General features: G+C 43.7%; 2 protein-coding genes across 2 annotated transcripts in view; one reads left to right on the top strand and one right to left on the bottom strand.

Annotated features, from left to right (window-relative positions):
* The window catches only part of smchd1 (structural maintenance of chromosomes flexible hinge domain containing 1), a 54,336-nt gene extending 50,836 nt beyond the window's left edge, over positions 1-3,500 (bottom strand). Inside the window, exons 1-2 of the mRNA XM_010885439.5 lie at positions 3,270-3,500; positions 929-1,004 (exon numbers count right to left, since the gene is read on the bottom strand). Of these exons, the coding sequence (XP_010883741.2) occupies positions 929-1,004; positions 3,270-3,485 (292 nt within the window). The 5' untranslated portion in view covers positions 3,486-3,500. The remainder of the gene's footprint in view (positions 1-928; positions 1,005-3,269) is intronic.
* Positions 3,501-3,558: 58 nt separating this feature from the next.
* Positions 3,559-14,060, top strand: mettl4 (methyltransferase like 4). Its single transcript, XM_020041671.3, has 8 exons — positions 3,559-4,148; positions 6,174-6,239; positions 6,443-6,794; positions 6,996-7,065; positions 7,273-7,447; positions 7,764-7,870; positions 7,975-8,066; positions 13,810-14,060. Exons 1-8 carry the CDS (start codon positions 3,885-3,887, stop codon positions 14,058-14,060), a joined length of 1,377 nt encoding a protein of 458 aa, XP_019897230.3. The 5' UTR covers positions 3,559-3,884.
* Positions 14,061-14,313: the final 253 nt, after the last annotated feature.

Below are 14,313 nucleotides of genomic sequence, written 5' to 3'. Positions count from 1 at the left end.
AAAAATATAGTTCCCTCTCATTGCCACAACAAAAAACAAGATCTGAATAATTTGATCAACTTATACCTAACTAACATTTTCCAGAGTAATTTCCTCAATTGAACTCAAATGAATGAACCCATTCCCTTCCTTCAATCTCCTTCTGCTCTTCCCCCTTCCCTTTATCTCAGTCTCCTTTTCTCAAATTCCCTCAATCACAAAATGCCCATGTTCACAATAAAATGCATTTCTAATTCAAAGTCAATCACTCAAACTTGCAATTATCAAATGGTGTGAAAATATGCTGGTGTGAAAGTATCCAAAGCATTTCTAAACACTCAAATAGTTGACTACCACTGCACTTTAACCAAGCCATTAAGTGTTTTTTTTCTGGCAATTAACCTAATGATTACAGAAAATATTGGCTCCAGCATTGCATGAATGGAGAGTTACTCCAGCAGCAGCATCATCATCATCTGCAGTCTGACTTGAGGAAGATGACGAAAACCTGGGGCATTCTAGACTGCCCCTTCACTCACTCCCCTTATAGCACCACAAAACCTGCCTACTGAAAACAAGTGGGTAGCCTAACCGGCATCAGCCTAACCGGCATATTGCCTCTACCACCACTGTGCTGATTTAATAATAGTTAGGGTGGTAGATGTAACGGGGACATCATCTGTATTGCACAACGTGTGTATAACAAGATGTTAATATCTTTTTAGCGCACTGCATTTTCTTTCTAGCTGTTATTTCTTCTTAATGTGTGCTTTGGGCCCCTGACTGTCTTGGGGCCCTGGGGCCGAAGCATCAGTAAGCCCCTGGATTATTCAGGCAGTGCATCTGACATAGAACACAGTGTTTCAAAAATATTTTTCAAATTTGAGGAAATCAACTCCAACATTCTTATATATGGACAGGCAGTTTACTGGCAGAACTTGCGACTTACCATATTGGTCGAAGTCTATTCCTTTTCTGTCAGTACAGGTCAAGACAAAGGTTTCGTTGGAAGGAATGTGAAATGTCTAAGAAGAAAGAGCAAGGGATGGATTTTATGTATACACACTTAAATTTTCAACATTTTTAATTCACTATGCAATTTTTGGCCATTGTTTGTAAAAGAAAAAAAGATAATCGAAAAGTCCCAGACATCACCTTTGATTCAGAAGTGATCTAATGTTTTTATTTTTATTCATACACCACATCCCACAATGACAAAGCAAAAACATGTTTTTAGAAATTGGCGCCATTTTATTGAAAAACAAAAGCTGAAATTGCAGCAGACAAGATTATTTAATTTATAGAACAGGTTGCATAGTGACAAACATTACTACTTCTTTAGAACAGGCATTTCTTTACAGAGTATGGAAATGCCAACACAACGACAATTCGAAACCATCCTGAGAAGGTTTTTTGCCATCCTTTAAAAAGCAGGTGAAGTTCTAGCCACATCAAGGATGGTCCAAGGACACTGGTTGTTGATATGGAGTGTCAAAGAGTTTGAATACCTACATACATTACATATCTCTCAAACTAGTGTTTATTGATGTGACAGAAGACAGAAGCAGCTGGATGAATTCTGAAGTGTATAGGGATATAGTCTGATCAGATTCAGCCAAATTAAGTGAAGTTGATTGGACAACACTTCACTTTACTGATGGACAATGACCAAAAACATACTGTGAAAGCAACCCAGTTGAACCTCCTGAGACCGGTGTACACAAACCAAAATCACCAAACAATTGAGGGCTGGATTCAAACACACACCAAAAATCTAAGTAAACAATTGAAATCACAGGTGATTTCAACTAGCATGAATTTCATAATGGTAACTCGATGTGACTCAGTAATGTGTACGGGCCCCCAGGTGCCTGTATGCACTCCCGACAACGTCTGGGCATGCTCCTGATGAGACAGCGGATGGTGGTGGGGATCTCCACCCAGACCTGGATCAGGGCATCAGTGAGCTTCTGGACAGTCTGTGGTGCCACTTGGATGCATTGGATGCACCGATACATAACGTCTCAGAGGTTCTCAATTGGATTCCGGTCTGGGGAACGTGAGGGTCAGTCAATGGCATCAATGCTTTCCTTATCCAGGAACTGCCTACACACTCTGGCCACATGAGGCCAGGCATTGTCCTGCACCAGGAAGAACCCAGGGCCCACTGCACCAGTGTAAGGTCTGACAATGGGTTTTCATCCCGTTACCTAACAGCAGTCAGGGTACCGTTGGCTAGCACATGGAGGTCAGTGCGACCCTCCAAGGCTATGCCTCCCCAGTCCATCACTGACCCCGGTCATACTGGATAATGTTGCAGGCAGCAAAACGTTCCCCACAGCGTCTCCAGACTCTTTCACATCCGTCTCATGCTCAGTATGAACGCCCTCTCATCTCTGGCAAATGCCAAACAAGCCGCACAGTGCTGGTCTGTGAGCACAGGGCTCACTAGAGGATGTCAGGCCCACATGCCACCCTCAGTTGTTAAGAAACATGCACACCAGTAACTTGCTGGAGGTCATTTTGTAGGGCTATTGCAGTGCTCCTCATGTTCCTCCTCACACAAAGGAGCAGACCTTCTTGCGATGGCACGTATGTGCCATCCTGGAGGAGCTGGAAGGCCTGCGCAACCTGAGTGGGCTGCAGGTACCGCCTCATGCGACTGGTAGTGACAAGGACACTAACAAAACAAAAACTAGAGAAGAATCAGTCAGGAAGGATAAGGAGAGAGCAATTATCTGTGGCCACCACCTGGGGGGGGGTCTTACTGTTGCCTCTCCAGTAGACCTTTTGTAACTTTATTTGTACCAAAACAGGTGACACTAAATCACTTATACTTCCTAACTGGACAGATATCCTTAAGTTTAATTGACTGTGTGATATATTTTGATGATTACGTGTTCCCTTTTTTTTAGCATTGTGGGTATCAATAATTCAAATTTTTTTTTCAAAACGCGAATTGATCACCAGAAATGCTATTCATGATAGAAAAAACAATTGATATGATATGAATTTAGCCATACTAAAAGGAATTCCTTAACTCAATAATATACTGTCTCAGGTAGGAGGGAACTAATGACCTCTTAAATCAACAAAATATCAATCAAGCAGGCTTGTACTGCAGGGGGCTAACCATCAGGCAGCTAACCAATGTAGCTTACGTGCACTGGCTTCCGTATCAGGCAGTTAATTACTGTACTGGGTAGACAATACATCAGTAAAGGAAACTTCGAACTAAATACAATTATACTTCAGAGCAAAGTGAAATTCAAAATTATCGTCCTCTGTACCTTTGACACAACTTGTAGGAAGTCGTTGAAGTCCAAGCCACTGGTGTCCAGGACTATCTGCTTTACTTCTTGGTTTTCAAAGCGACAGTCGTGTACCACCACACTTCTACGTATTTTATTAGAACCGTTAGCTTCGTTTTTACTCGGTAAAGTTTGTGTTTGACATATTTTGTCTGTGGGGAGGACTTTTGTTTTGGCGTTTCCCGAGTCAGCCATGTTTGTTCTTCTGGAGAAAGAATAATCTGGTGAACATGCGCAATGTACTGCCCAATCAACGGTGATGCGTTCAACACGACGCAACGTTTTGAAACCTACAGATGGTATACTCCCATTTGCAATAAACTAAACGTCGGTTTATACCCAGAACGTTTATCCGTAACATTTGAGAACGTCTTTCAACTGAAAGGCATCTTTACGCCCTGGAAATATATACACGTGACAATAACAAGCATCATGGCGTCGCACAGCAAAGCATGTACGAGTAGAGAACGTAGTATCCTACACTGACTAACTAAATGTAAACATGAACGTATTAATTTGCCTCTTCAGTGTATTGTACACGTATGATATGAACACCGTGTAGACCAAATACATGTATTTCGCAGGTTTAGCTGTATGATGTCGGTTGTGTTCAAAAATACCAATGGATGGCTGTTGGACGCGTGTTCACTTGTCAACCAAGGTGTCCAACTCTGCACTTCAGCGGGAAAAGCAGCAAAGGAAAAGTCGTATTTTAAATGTTGTTTTAAACAGCAGTGTTTTAAGGTTTTAACGTCTCATGTAAATGTCAGTGGCACCAACGACATTTCCATTCCAGACAGATTGCTAGTGCTACAGGGGAGTGAAAATGACGCTTCAGTACATTTTAACCGATCGAAGGTATGGAATTACAGTACAATTCATTTGCTCCGTACATACTGTACACACACCCTGAATTTTACTTTGTGAAAAGGTGCTGCAATTGATATTAAGATAAGTCGGTCTACTTTTTATGCACTGCCCGCTTCGTCAAATCACAGGTTATCAATAGGTTTCAAGACAAGTTCAAGCACTCGAGTTGGCCATCGTAAAATTCATATTTGTGGTCAATTAACATTTCTCTGTAGTGGTCATTGATCCATTGGGTCATTGTCTTTCTGGAAGATCCACTTGAGGCCAAGTTTCAGCCTTCTGGCAAACGTGATTTTGTAGAGTCATTGTGGTTGACCTTAACAAGGGATTTACGACCAATGGAAGTAAAACAGCACTATAACATCAACGAACAACACCATACTTTACAACACCCATGATGTTCTTTTCTGCATATGCATCCTTTTGACGCCAGACACATAGCTGGCGTGCTTGACCAACATTTTATTTTCCGTTCACCTGATCATAGCACCACGTGCGAAAGTCTTTTAACAAACTAAAGGCGCTTACATTTGTGGGTTGCTTTTAATTAAGGCTTTTCTGTCAACCGTTGCAGGCTATTAGCATTGAGGTGGCATCCAATTGTAGATTTGAAGACTTGGCGACCCCAAGATACCACCAATCTTTCTAGGCTAACTCTTGAACCGTGGCCCATGGATTCTTTGCCTGCTGAACCGTTTTCTTCACTGTGCGCGAGGCAAAAGGCACTTGCATCCACTGCCAGTCAGGTTTATCGTGGTTCCACTGCTTATTAACTAAACCATAGTCTCAATAGGGGTAAGTAGTATATTTAAGCAATAAAGCAGTGGTTCCCAACCAGGGCTACTAGGACCCCTTGGCCTCTCCATGGGGGTACATGAAAACACTCATGACACCATATACTTACTAGTGAAATTAACATGAGGGGGTACTTCAGGGGTACTGAAAGCAGTGCAAAAACATTTTGGGGGTACAGTAACTGAAAAAGGTTGGGAGACACTGCAATAAAGCATGAGGGAGTTTGCGATTTTTGTCAGGTCTTTTCACTGAAGACGGTATGTCGGGAATGATTAAATACCTTGACTCGAAGCTGTGGTTAGGCAAGATGCATTGCTTAGTGCCTGGATAAAGCACTTAGCTGTGTTGTTTTCCATGTAGGCTACCAACAACTATGAGTTGCCTGATTGCTGTTACAAACATGTTGCCAGAACAATTACAACTGTTTTTTGTCTCCTACCTGTGGCTTTCAGACAATTATGTTTCAGGATTGGGACCCTCCAATTAGGTTTTAGCCCAATGTATTTTTACTAAATACATGATTAATGAAGTTTAACAATCATTGATCTCTTCATGTGTGAATTATTTGGCTTTCTTTGTGGTAATAGATGACAAATGGGATTTTATATTCATGTTATCTCATTTGTAAACCCCAGTGAAACAGTAAGCCACAACCCTGTTACTTAAGATTGAGATGTAATTAATTATTGAATGTTAATGTAGATGTAATTGTGTCTGATTTAAGTTATATGAATCCAAAGTGTGCCATTAATTCACATCTTACTTATTACTATAAACTCATATTTTTTTCAAAATGTTTTTGTGTAACATATAGCTCATTACCTGGGGTTATTTATACACTGCCTTTTTTGCTAATCTTTTTCAAGGTTTCATTTGAGAGATAACCGTAGGTCATAGCTGGTCACGTGAAGCTGGTCATGGGAAGCTACTTCAGTTGCGACTGCCAACTCCAGGATTTTGTCTAGAAATTAGGAATTGATGTAGGCTGCTATTTTTTTAAGCCCAGTCCTTGTTTAGAATTCAGTATGTGGGGCTGAATGTTTTCGTCAAGGAGGACGGGTGCCAGTCAGCAGAGATTCATTCTCAACATCAACCAAAAGAGGGCACAGATGGACTGTACAATCTAACCAAAACTGATGGTTCGACATCACAAGGTGTGTAGGTGTTTGAAATTTCAGTGGTTTGCACTGCTAATCTTTGGTTCATTACATCCCACAGAGAAGAAAACGTAAACGCAGTGAAATGAACCAAGGAGAAATTGATTCACTGGCCTACCATCTAAAGGTAACAATTGCTAGTATAATGTTACACACGCACACTTTAGTTTTTCACTGTTTGTGGGGATCAGAAATCCATTTTCCCCTAATCCTAACCTCAATTACCTATAACCTTTATGCCTAAACCTTACCTAGCCCTAACTTTAAACCTAAACACACACACTTTCAATAGCTGAACACTGCTGACTGTTTTTTTGTGTAATGATACAGATCAGGTCTGCCATTGCAGAGGGCACCAAATCCTTGGTGGATGCCGGGCTCTCCTGTGGTTACCTGAGTGACGTCAAAGAGGAGAATGAACCTCTGCCCTCCCAGGAATGCAACCTTGCTGCCTTGTGTGACATGGCTAAAGGCCTCCCTCTAGTGGCTGATATCAGCCAAGTGCAGTTTATAAGGCCTGAGGATGGCTGTAGCACAACACACCTTGAACTGTTCACGCAGGTCACTGAGAGCTGCATGGACTGTGCCGTTGAGTTGACGCTGATGGGACAGAAGTACATTATCCCTCCGCGATGTTCCTTCCTACTCTCAGATTTGACCAGAATCCAGCCTCTGGTTGACTGTGAGTATGTACAAAACCTCATCACGATCAATTCTGTATATTCGAACGGAACAGCAGACACTGTCAAATAACTGTCAAATGGTTCTACTGTCCCACCCTCCTATCCTAATTTAGTGTGAGTTAGCCAGTGGGCAGGTGTGGTGAACAGCATCAGAATGAGACAACTGACTATTCTTTGTGCTGTTCATGTTTGGCCTGCAGATGGGAAGTTGTTCAACCTCATTGTGATGGATCCTCCATGGGAAAACAAGTCTGTCAAAAGGAGTGGCAGGTTTGTGCTGTGGAAGCGTTTCATCTCTTAACGCTGGCTTCTCATCTCTTTCATTTGACTGTGACGCGTGTTGCAGTGTTTATATTAACATTTGACTCCATATGCTAATTGCTCGCCGTGCAGAATTTGCTGCATTGCGGGGCCCATCCCCCTCTGTAAACCACTGCTTTTCTGTTTTGATTGTTTGTTTTTTTGTCCGTCCTGCAGGTATGGCTTTCTGCCCTCCACCCAGCTTAAAAGGCTGCCCATCCCCCTTCTGGCCGCTGCCGGCTGTGTGGTGGTCACCTGGGTGACCAACCGGTCCAGCCACCTGCGCTTTGTCAAGGATGAGCTGTACCCGCACTGGGGCGTGGAGGTGCTGGCTGAGTGGTTCTGGGTCAAGGTATGATGTGGTTTAGTCAGTTGCCAGATGGTCCTATCCAAAGCAACCTCCAGGCGTCGTCAGGGTTCAGAGCCTTGCAGTAAGGCACCAGCGTTAATCATTTATACACATTATACAGATTATTTTCCAATGGATCTGTTTAGTTTACGAATAAAGAAAATGAAATTTTAGGTGCTACCTCATCTATCTCATCTAGGGCCTCAGATTTTGAGTGTGTTTATGTAATTGAGTCGAAGATTCCCAAAACGTTCTTCTGTTTTCCCCTTTTTTAATATCTGATTTCCCCCTGATTTAATGTCTTATTTTACACACACAGGTCACCAACTCTGGGAAGTATGTGTTTCCACTTGACTCCCCTCATAAGAAACCATATGAGGTGTTGGTGCTCGGTCGATATCGTGGGTCCGGAGATGACTCACACAGGTGGGACAAAGCAACGCTCTATAACTGTACCAGTTGGAGCCTTTCTTTCCGCAAGTGGAACGATTGATCTCCGAAACACGACATGCCCTCTGTCTCCTTCACAGGTCTCGCGGGAACACGGAGCTCTCTATGGAGGATCAGCGTGTAATCGTCAGCGTCCCGTCAGCGCTGCACTCCCATAAACCCTCGCTCTCGGGTCAGTATTCCGAACACGTCCCGGCCCCTCCGAACACGTCACAGAGCGTCATAAGTATGTCCGCATCATACGTGCGCAGTGTGCCAGCGAAGCGTGTAGAGATGAATTCATGAAGTTTGTTTCGTGACATTCACAGTCCAGAGACGCAGACTTGGACCGAACCACTAGAGGGCAATGCTGTGTCACTAATGACTGCACTTGCTTTTTATTTTTTACCTGAGCCTCACCCTCTGCGCTCTCTTCACTGAGTCATTCTCTCGCCCTCCCTCACTGAAAGACTGTGCCTTGTTATTCAACGTTAGGAAATAAGCTGTAGGCTCTCTGCTTTAACCAGGGCGGCCCAATGACTAACAATCCAATTTAACCATGATGTTCTTCTGCATTAGACGCCACAGACCATTGCGAGAAAAGGGACAGGTTTTAAAGGGTGGATAGAGAACTTTTTAAAACCCTGCCGGCTCGTGCGCTCTGATTCGGATTAAATTACCAACTTGTCCATCTGGCCAGTCCCTGAAATATTGGGTCAGATGGCAACAATGAGGCCTCGAAAACCTCGATTATGCAGTCAAAGAAGGAGCGAGGTTTGACGTCAGTGGCCCTCTCCTCCAGGGAATGAGTTTCATTGCAGTCTCTATATTTACTTGCGAAAGCAAAGACGGTGAGGTTTGTCAGTGCCCTGTCAGCTAAATACAGTGTATAAGATGACACACGGAAGGAATGGCAGGATATTTTCAACTTTAAATTCATTAAGGCAGCATTGCTAAAGCCTGGCTCTTGGCAACTGTTGAGTATGGACTTCAGATTGTATAACTCCGACCGTAGCCCATCGTAAGCTTTGTTTCTCAGCTTTAATTTGGGTTTCTTAGGTTATTAGTGGTTTCTAACTCCGGTCCTCGTGTACCCCCGACGAATACCCCCGGACAGCACACACATCTGTTATAGCCCCAGACAAATGTACCCATTTCAAGGGCCTGATGATTCATTGAAAACTAGAATCTGGTGTGCTTGTCCAGAGCTACGATAAAAATGAGCTATTTGTGGACTGGAGTTGGGAGCCAGTGGCTTAACAGGACTCCCAATCCTGGCTGGTTCCAGACTTGCAGCCAAATGATCTGGTACTCAGTGGAAGCCCCGCCAGACGTTGTTCCATTAATGCAGTCCCAAGTTCCGGAGCCCCTGTCATTTCCTGTGTTAAGCGCGCGTGCGCTTCAATCACGCAACCCCTTTCTCACCCTGTGTCTCAGGCCTACCTGTCTAGCAGAGAGGCCTTGGTGCTGTAAAAGCTTCAGTGCCGGGATGAAATGTCAGAGGAACCCGGGTCCCTGCAGAGAGCTGCCACGGCGCGTTAACATAACCCGGCGATAAAGAGGAAGCCACTTTTATCGATCCTGAGTCGTTCTATCGCCCGGCTGACGAAACAGAACATCCAGATGCACGCACTGAATGCTGAATTTTCACTCGATATTTGCCAGGGGCGGGTATGGGAATTTCCCCTTTTTCTTTCACCCCCCTCTGGTGGATAATTATGCAACCGAGCGAAATTGTGAACATCAACGAGTTTCTAAAGCGTCCCGTCCCCCCCCCCCCTCAAAACATAAAGTCCTCCTCCCCAGTGATGGTTGGCGCGAGAATCTTCCCTGTTAGGGGATCGGAGCAGTAGTAATGTGCAGCGTCTTCAGTACATGGTTTTGTATGTGCCATTTCTGGAGGCATTGGCTGACTATTCAGTGTTGACCTCAGTATGGCATCTAACTGCCTGTCCTGCTCACAGCAGAGGTTTAGCCGAGACCCTGTGACCCAGTAGCACTCCGACTATCTCTCTCTTTCTCTCTCTCTTTCTCTCTGTCTCTTTCTTTCTGTGGCTGCTTTAGGGGAGCAGAGGGACACTGGCTCTCTTCCTCTCCTCCGCGGAGATCCAAACATATCCTCGCCAGATGGCTGAAGCGGCAGGGGAAAAAAAGTGTTTATGCTCCTCGGAGTGTGAATAATCTGATGTTCAGTTTTAATTGGGGCCCCTAAAAACCTAGGTAATTGGGCAAAGTTGACTATTTCCCTCCCAGCATTGTATTGTAATCAGCGGCTTATTGGCAGTGCCCTCCTCATACCCGCCCAATGCATAGTCTGGCACTCAGCCAGCATGTGTGAGTCCCGTTGACTGGTGAAAAGTGTTACCTTAAATTTAAAATGCAGAATTTTTTATAAACATTTTCAGTCTAATAAATAACTTATAATAATGATGATATTAATAATAATGGTGATGATGATGATGATAAGTAAAATATAGTTTTGTAATTTATTTCCCTGATCTTCAAATGCATGTTCCAATTGTTTTGGATTTAGGATATTTAGATATACAGACCTGATTGGCTGATAAAATGGTCTAGAGTCCATCCCTCCCAGATATTCGATCAAAATTATTACTATTGTTATTATTTTAAGTAACTTTTTTTGACTCCACTGGACTTAACTAACTTCACTAGCGTAACTAGTATTACTAACGCTTGTCTTGAGGGGTTGAGTAAGGTACATAACTAGTATTACTAACGCTTGTCTTGAGGGGTTGAGTAAGGTACATAACTAGTATTACTAACGCTTGTCTTGAGGGGTTGTGTAAGGTACATGACTAGTATTACTAACGCTCGTCATGAGGGGTTGAGTAAGGTACATAACTAGTATTACTAACGCTTGTCTTGAGGGGTTGATTAAGGTACATGACTAGTATTACTAACGCTTGTCTTGAGGGGTTGAGTAAGGTACATAACTAGTATTACTAACGCTTGTCTTGAGGGGTTGTGTAAGGTACATAACTAGTATTACTAACGCTTGTCTTGAGGGGTTGTGTAAGGTACATGACTAGTATTACTAACGCTTGTCATGAGGGGTTGTGTAAGGTACATGACTAGTATTACTAACGCTCGTATTGAGGGGTTGATTAAGGTACATAACTAGTATTACTAACGCTTGTCTTGAGGGGTTGAGTAAGGTACATAACTAGTATTACTAACGCTTGTCTTGAGGGGTTGAGTAAGGTACATAACTAGTATTACTAACGCTTGTCTTGAGGGGTTGTGTAAGGTACATAACTAGTATTACTAACGCTTGTCTTGAGGGGTTGTGTAAGGTACATGACTAGTATTACTAACGCTTGTCATGAGGGGTTGTGTAAGGTACATAACTAGTATTACTAACGCTCGTCATGAGGGGTTGAGTAAGGTACATAACTAGTATTACTAACGCTTGTCATGAGGGGTTGTGTAAGGTACATAACTAGTATTACTAACGCTTGTCATGAGGGGTTGTGTAAGGTACATAACTAGTATTACTAACGCTTGTCATGAGGGGTTGTGTAAGGTACATAACTAGTATTACTAACGCTTGTCATGAGGGGTTGTGTAAGGTACATAACTAGTATTACTAACGCTTGTCTTGAGGGGTTGTGTAAGGTACATGACTAGTATTACTAACGCTCGTCATGAGGGGTTGTGTAAGGTACATAACTAGTATTACTAACGCTCGTATTGAGGGGTTGTGTAAGGTACATAACTAGTATTACTAACGCTTGTCTTGAGGGGTTGTGTAAGGTACATAACTAGTATTACTAACGCTTGTCATGAGGGGTTGTGTAAGGTACATAACTAGTATTACTAACGCTTGTCTTGAGGGGTTGTGTAAGGTACATAACTAGTATTACTAACGCTTGTCTTGAGGGGTTGTGTAAGGTACATAACTAGTATTACTAACGCTTGTCTTGAGGGGTTGTGTAAGGTACATAACTAGTATTACTAACGCTTGTCATGAGGGGTTGTGTAAGGTACATGACTAGTATTACTAACGCTCGTCATGAGGGGTTGAGTAAGGTACATGACTAGTATTACTAACGCTCGTCATGAGGGGTTGTGTAAGGTACATGACTAGTATTACTAACGCTTGTCTTGAGGGGTTGTGTAAGGTACATGACTAGTATTACTAACGCTTGTCTTGAGGGGTTGTGTAAGGTACATAACTAGTATTACTAACGCTCGTATTGAGGGGTTGTGTAAGGTACATAACTAGTATTACTAACGCTTGTCATGAGGGGTTGTGTAAGGTACATAACTAGTATTACTAACGCTCGTCATGAGGGGTTGAGTAAGGTACATAACTAGTATTACTAACGCTTGTCATGAGGGGTTGTGTAAGGTACATGACTAGTATTACTAACGCTTGTCTTGAGGGGTTGTGTAAGGTACATGACTAGTATTACTAACGCTTGTCTTGAGGGGTTGTGTAAGGTACATAACTAGTATTACTAACGCTCGTATTGAGGGGTTGAGTAACGCAATCAAACCCACAAACCTGGCATTAGAAGTGCAATACGCTGATCCCCACTGATCAGTCAGACCAACGCGCCAGCAAGCGAACCATTTCATTAAAACTGAAAGTGAGAGCACCCATTTTTAGTTTGCGTGTGCCTGAGTGTTGTTGCCCAGATGGTAAACGCGTGTGGATAGCAACACCGAGGTCATAGGTTCAAGTCAGACGTGGAACAAGTGAAATTCTAACCTATGACCTTGGCATTGCTATCCCCACACATTTACCATCTGAGCAAGACTGGATTTGCTCACCCTTTTGTTTGATGATTTGTGAGTGCTTGTGTGGTTTTGCCAACCTCCATCCCTCATAAAGTATTAATTTCCTGAGTTGCCTCACGTCCTAGATGATTGGGTTGAGAAAAAGCGGTGGCAGCAGAAAAACACATCTCGTCAATTCGCTCAACTTGTCCCAGGATTAGTACAACCATGGCTGTCTCAAATGGCACCGTATGGTTCATTTAGTGCACTCCTTTGGTTGGGCGTTAGTCAATAATAGTGCACTAAAGAGGGAATAGGATGCCGTTTGGGATAAATATTTGCTTTCGAAGGGTTTAAATTCAATGCCAGCATTCTTAGTTATTAGACTTAAAGGAGCATCAGCCAGTACCACGAGCTGATACCCAAGTCTCAGCCACTCTTCTCACTCTCTCGTGTGTTTTCTCTTAACTTCACAGGTAATTAGACCTTGTATTCCCTCTCAACATTAGGAGCTGAGTCACCGATCAGAGCAGTTCTTCTGTGTTCGGTTTTCATGTTTGGCCTTTCTCTCCATCCCCCTTGAGGTGGCCTGAAACTTTTTTCATTCTTCTTTCTGACGTGTTCTCTAAGAGGTGGTGGAAAGCATGTAGGCTGGGCAGGTTTAGGAGGGATTGAGAAAGGGGGCGGGTTGCTTCTACTCTTGGGTTTTGATGCTCATTAACACGCTGGGTGTAGGGTGAGTGGAGTTTGTGAGCGAGTAGACAGCCCCAGTGCTGGAGCGGAGATAAAGTGAAACCTATCTGTCAGGAATGCTGTTCCTGGAACACCATTGTTCCCCAGCTCAAGGACAGCCAAAACGCCCACGCACAAACCCAGCATTCGTTGGCAAGTCAGACATGAAGCTTACCTCCCCCTGCTGTACCAACTAACCCCCCCCCCCCAACCCCATAGAAATTGATCCAGGCTCTGTCTGTCTGGTTAATCAGTTATTTAAAAAGTATTATCTGAGGGAAATTAAAATGTAATACGTATCAAATGAAACCACTCGGTGTCTCTACAGTTTATCGACAGGTAGATGAGAATGTGAGCTAGATGAAAAGGAGAGCGTTTGGAAATTGAGCGATGGAATCGACACTGCCTTTAGGGGAGGTTAGGGCCTCTTTCTCAGTCCGTCTCCCACCTTCCCTCCACAGATGTGTTGAAACCGTACGCTGGCGCCGATGCCGATTGCCTGGAACTGTTTGCCCGAAGCCTGCAGCCGGGCTGGACCAGCTGGGGCAACGAAGTGATCAAGTTTCAGCATGTCAGTTACTACACCGTGGAACTCACCAGCGCTCCAACAGACAAGTCTATAGACGAGGATGTGGGCGATCCAACTGACCCCTCCCCCGAAGCGGACCTACCCCCCCCCCCCCCCCCCCCCGCACCCCAATACCTCGTCTAATGCCGGACTAATGAATGCTTTTTAATAAAGTGCCGTCAACGCTCTCTCCACGTCAAAATCCCAATTTGTTTTCATAAAGTCAAGGAGCCCCTGAAATCTCTCTCATTCTCATCTCCTTTGATCCCGTTTTGCTTTCATTTGGGGCTCTTGATGTGTTTCTGGGTCATAGTATGTTGAGAGGGGCTGAATCGCATGCTGAGGTGGTGGAGGGGGAGATGAAAGTGCATCGCTCCCTTAGCTTAGATCACGGTTG

This window comes from Esox lucius, chromosome 21, assembly GCF_011004845.1.
Source record: "Esox lucius isolate fEsoLuc1 chromosome 21, fEsoLuc1.pri, whole genome shotgun sequence".
NCBI lineage: Eukaryota > Metazoa > Chordata > Actinopteri > Esociformes > Esocidae > Esox > Esox lucius.
Note: the sequence above shows the minus strand (reverse complement) of the source record. Positions and strands in the feature narration are given on the sequence as shown.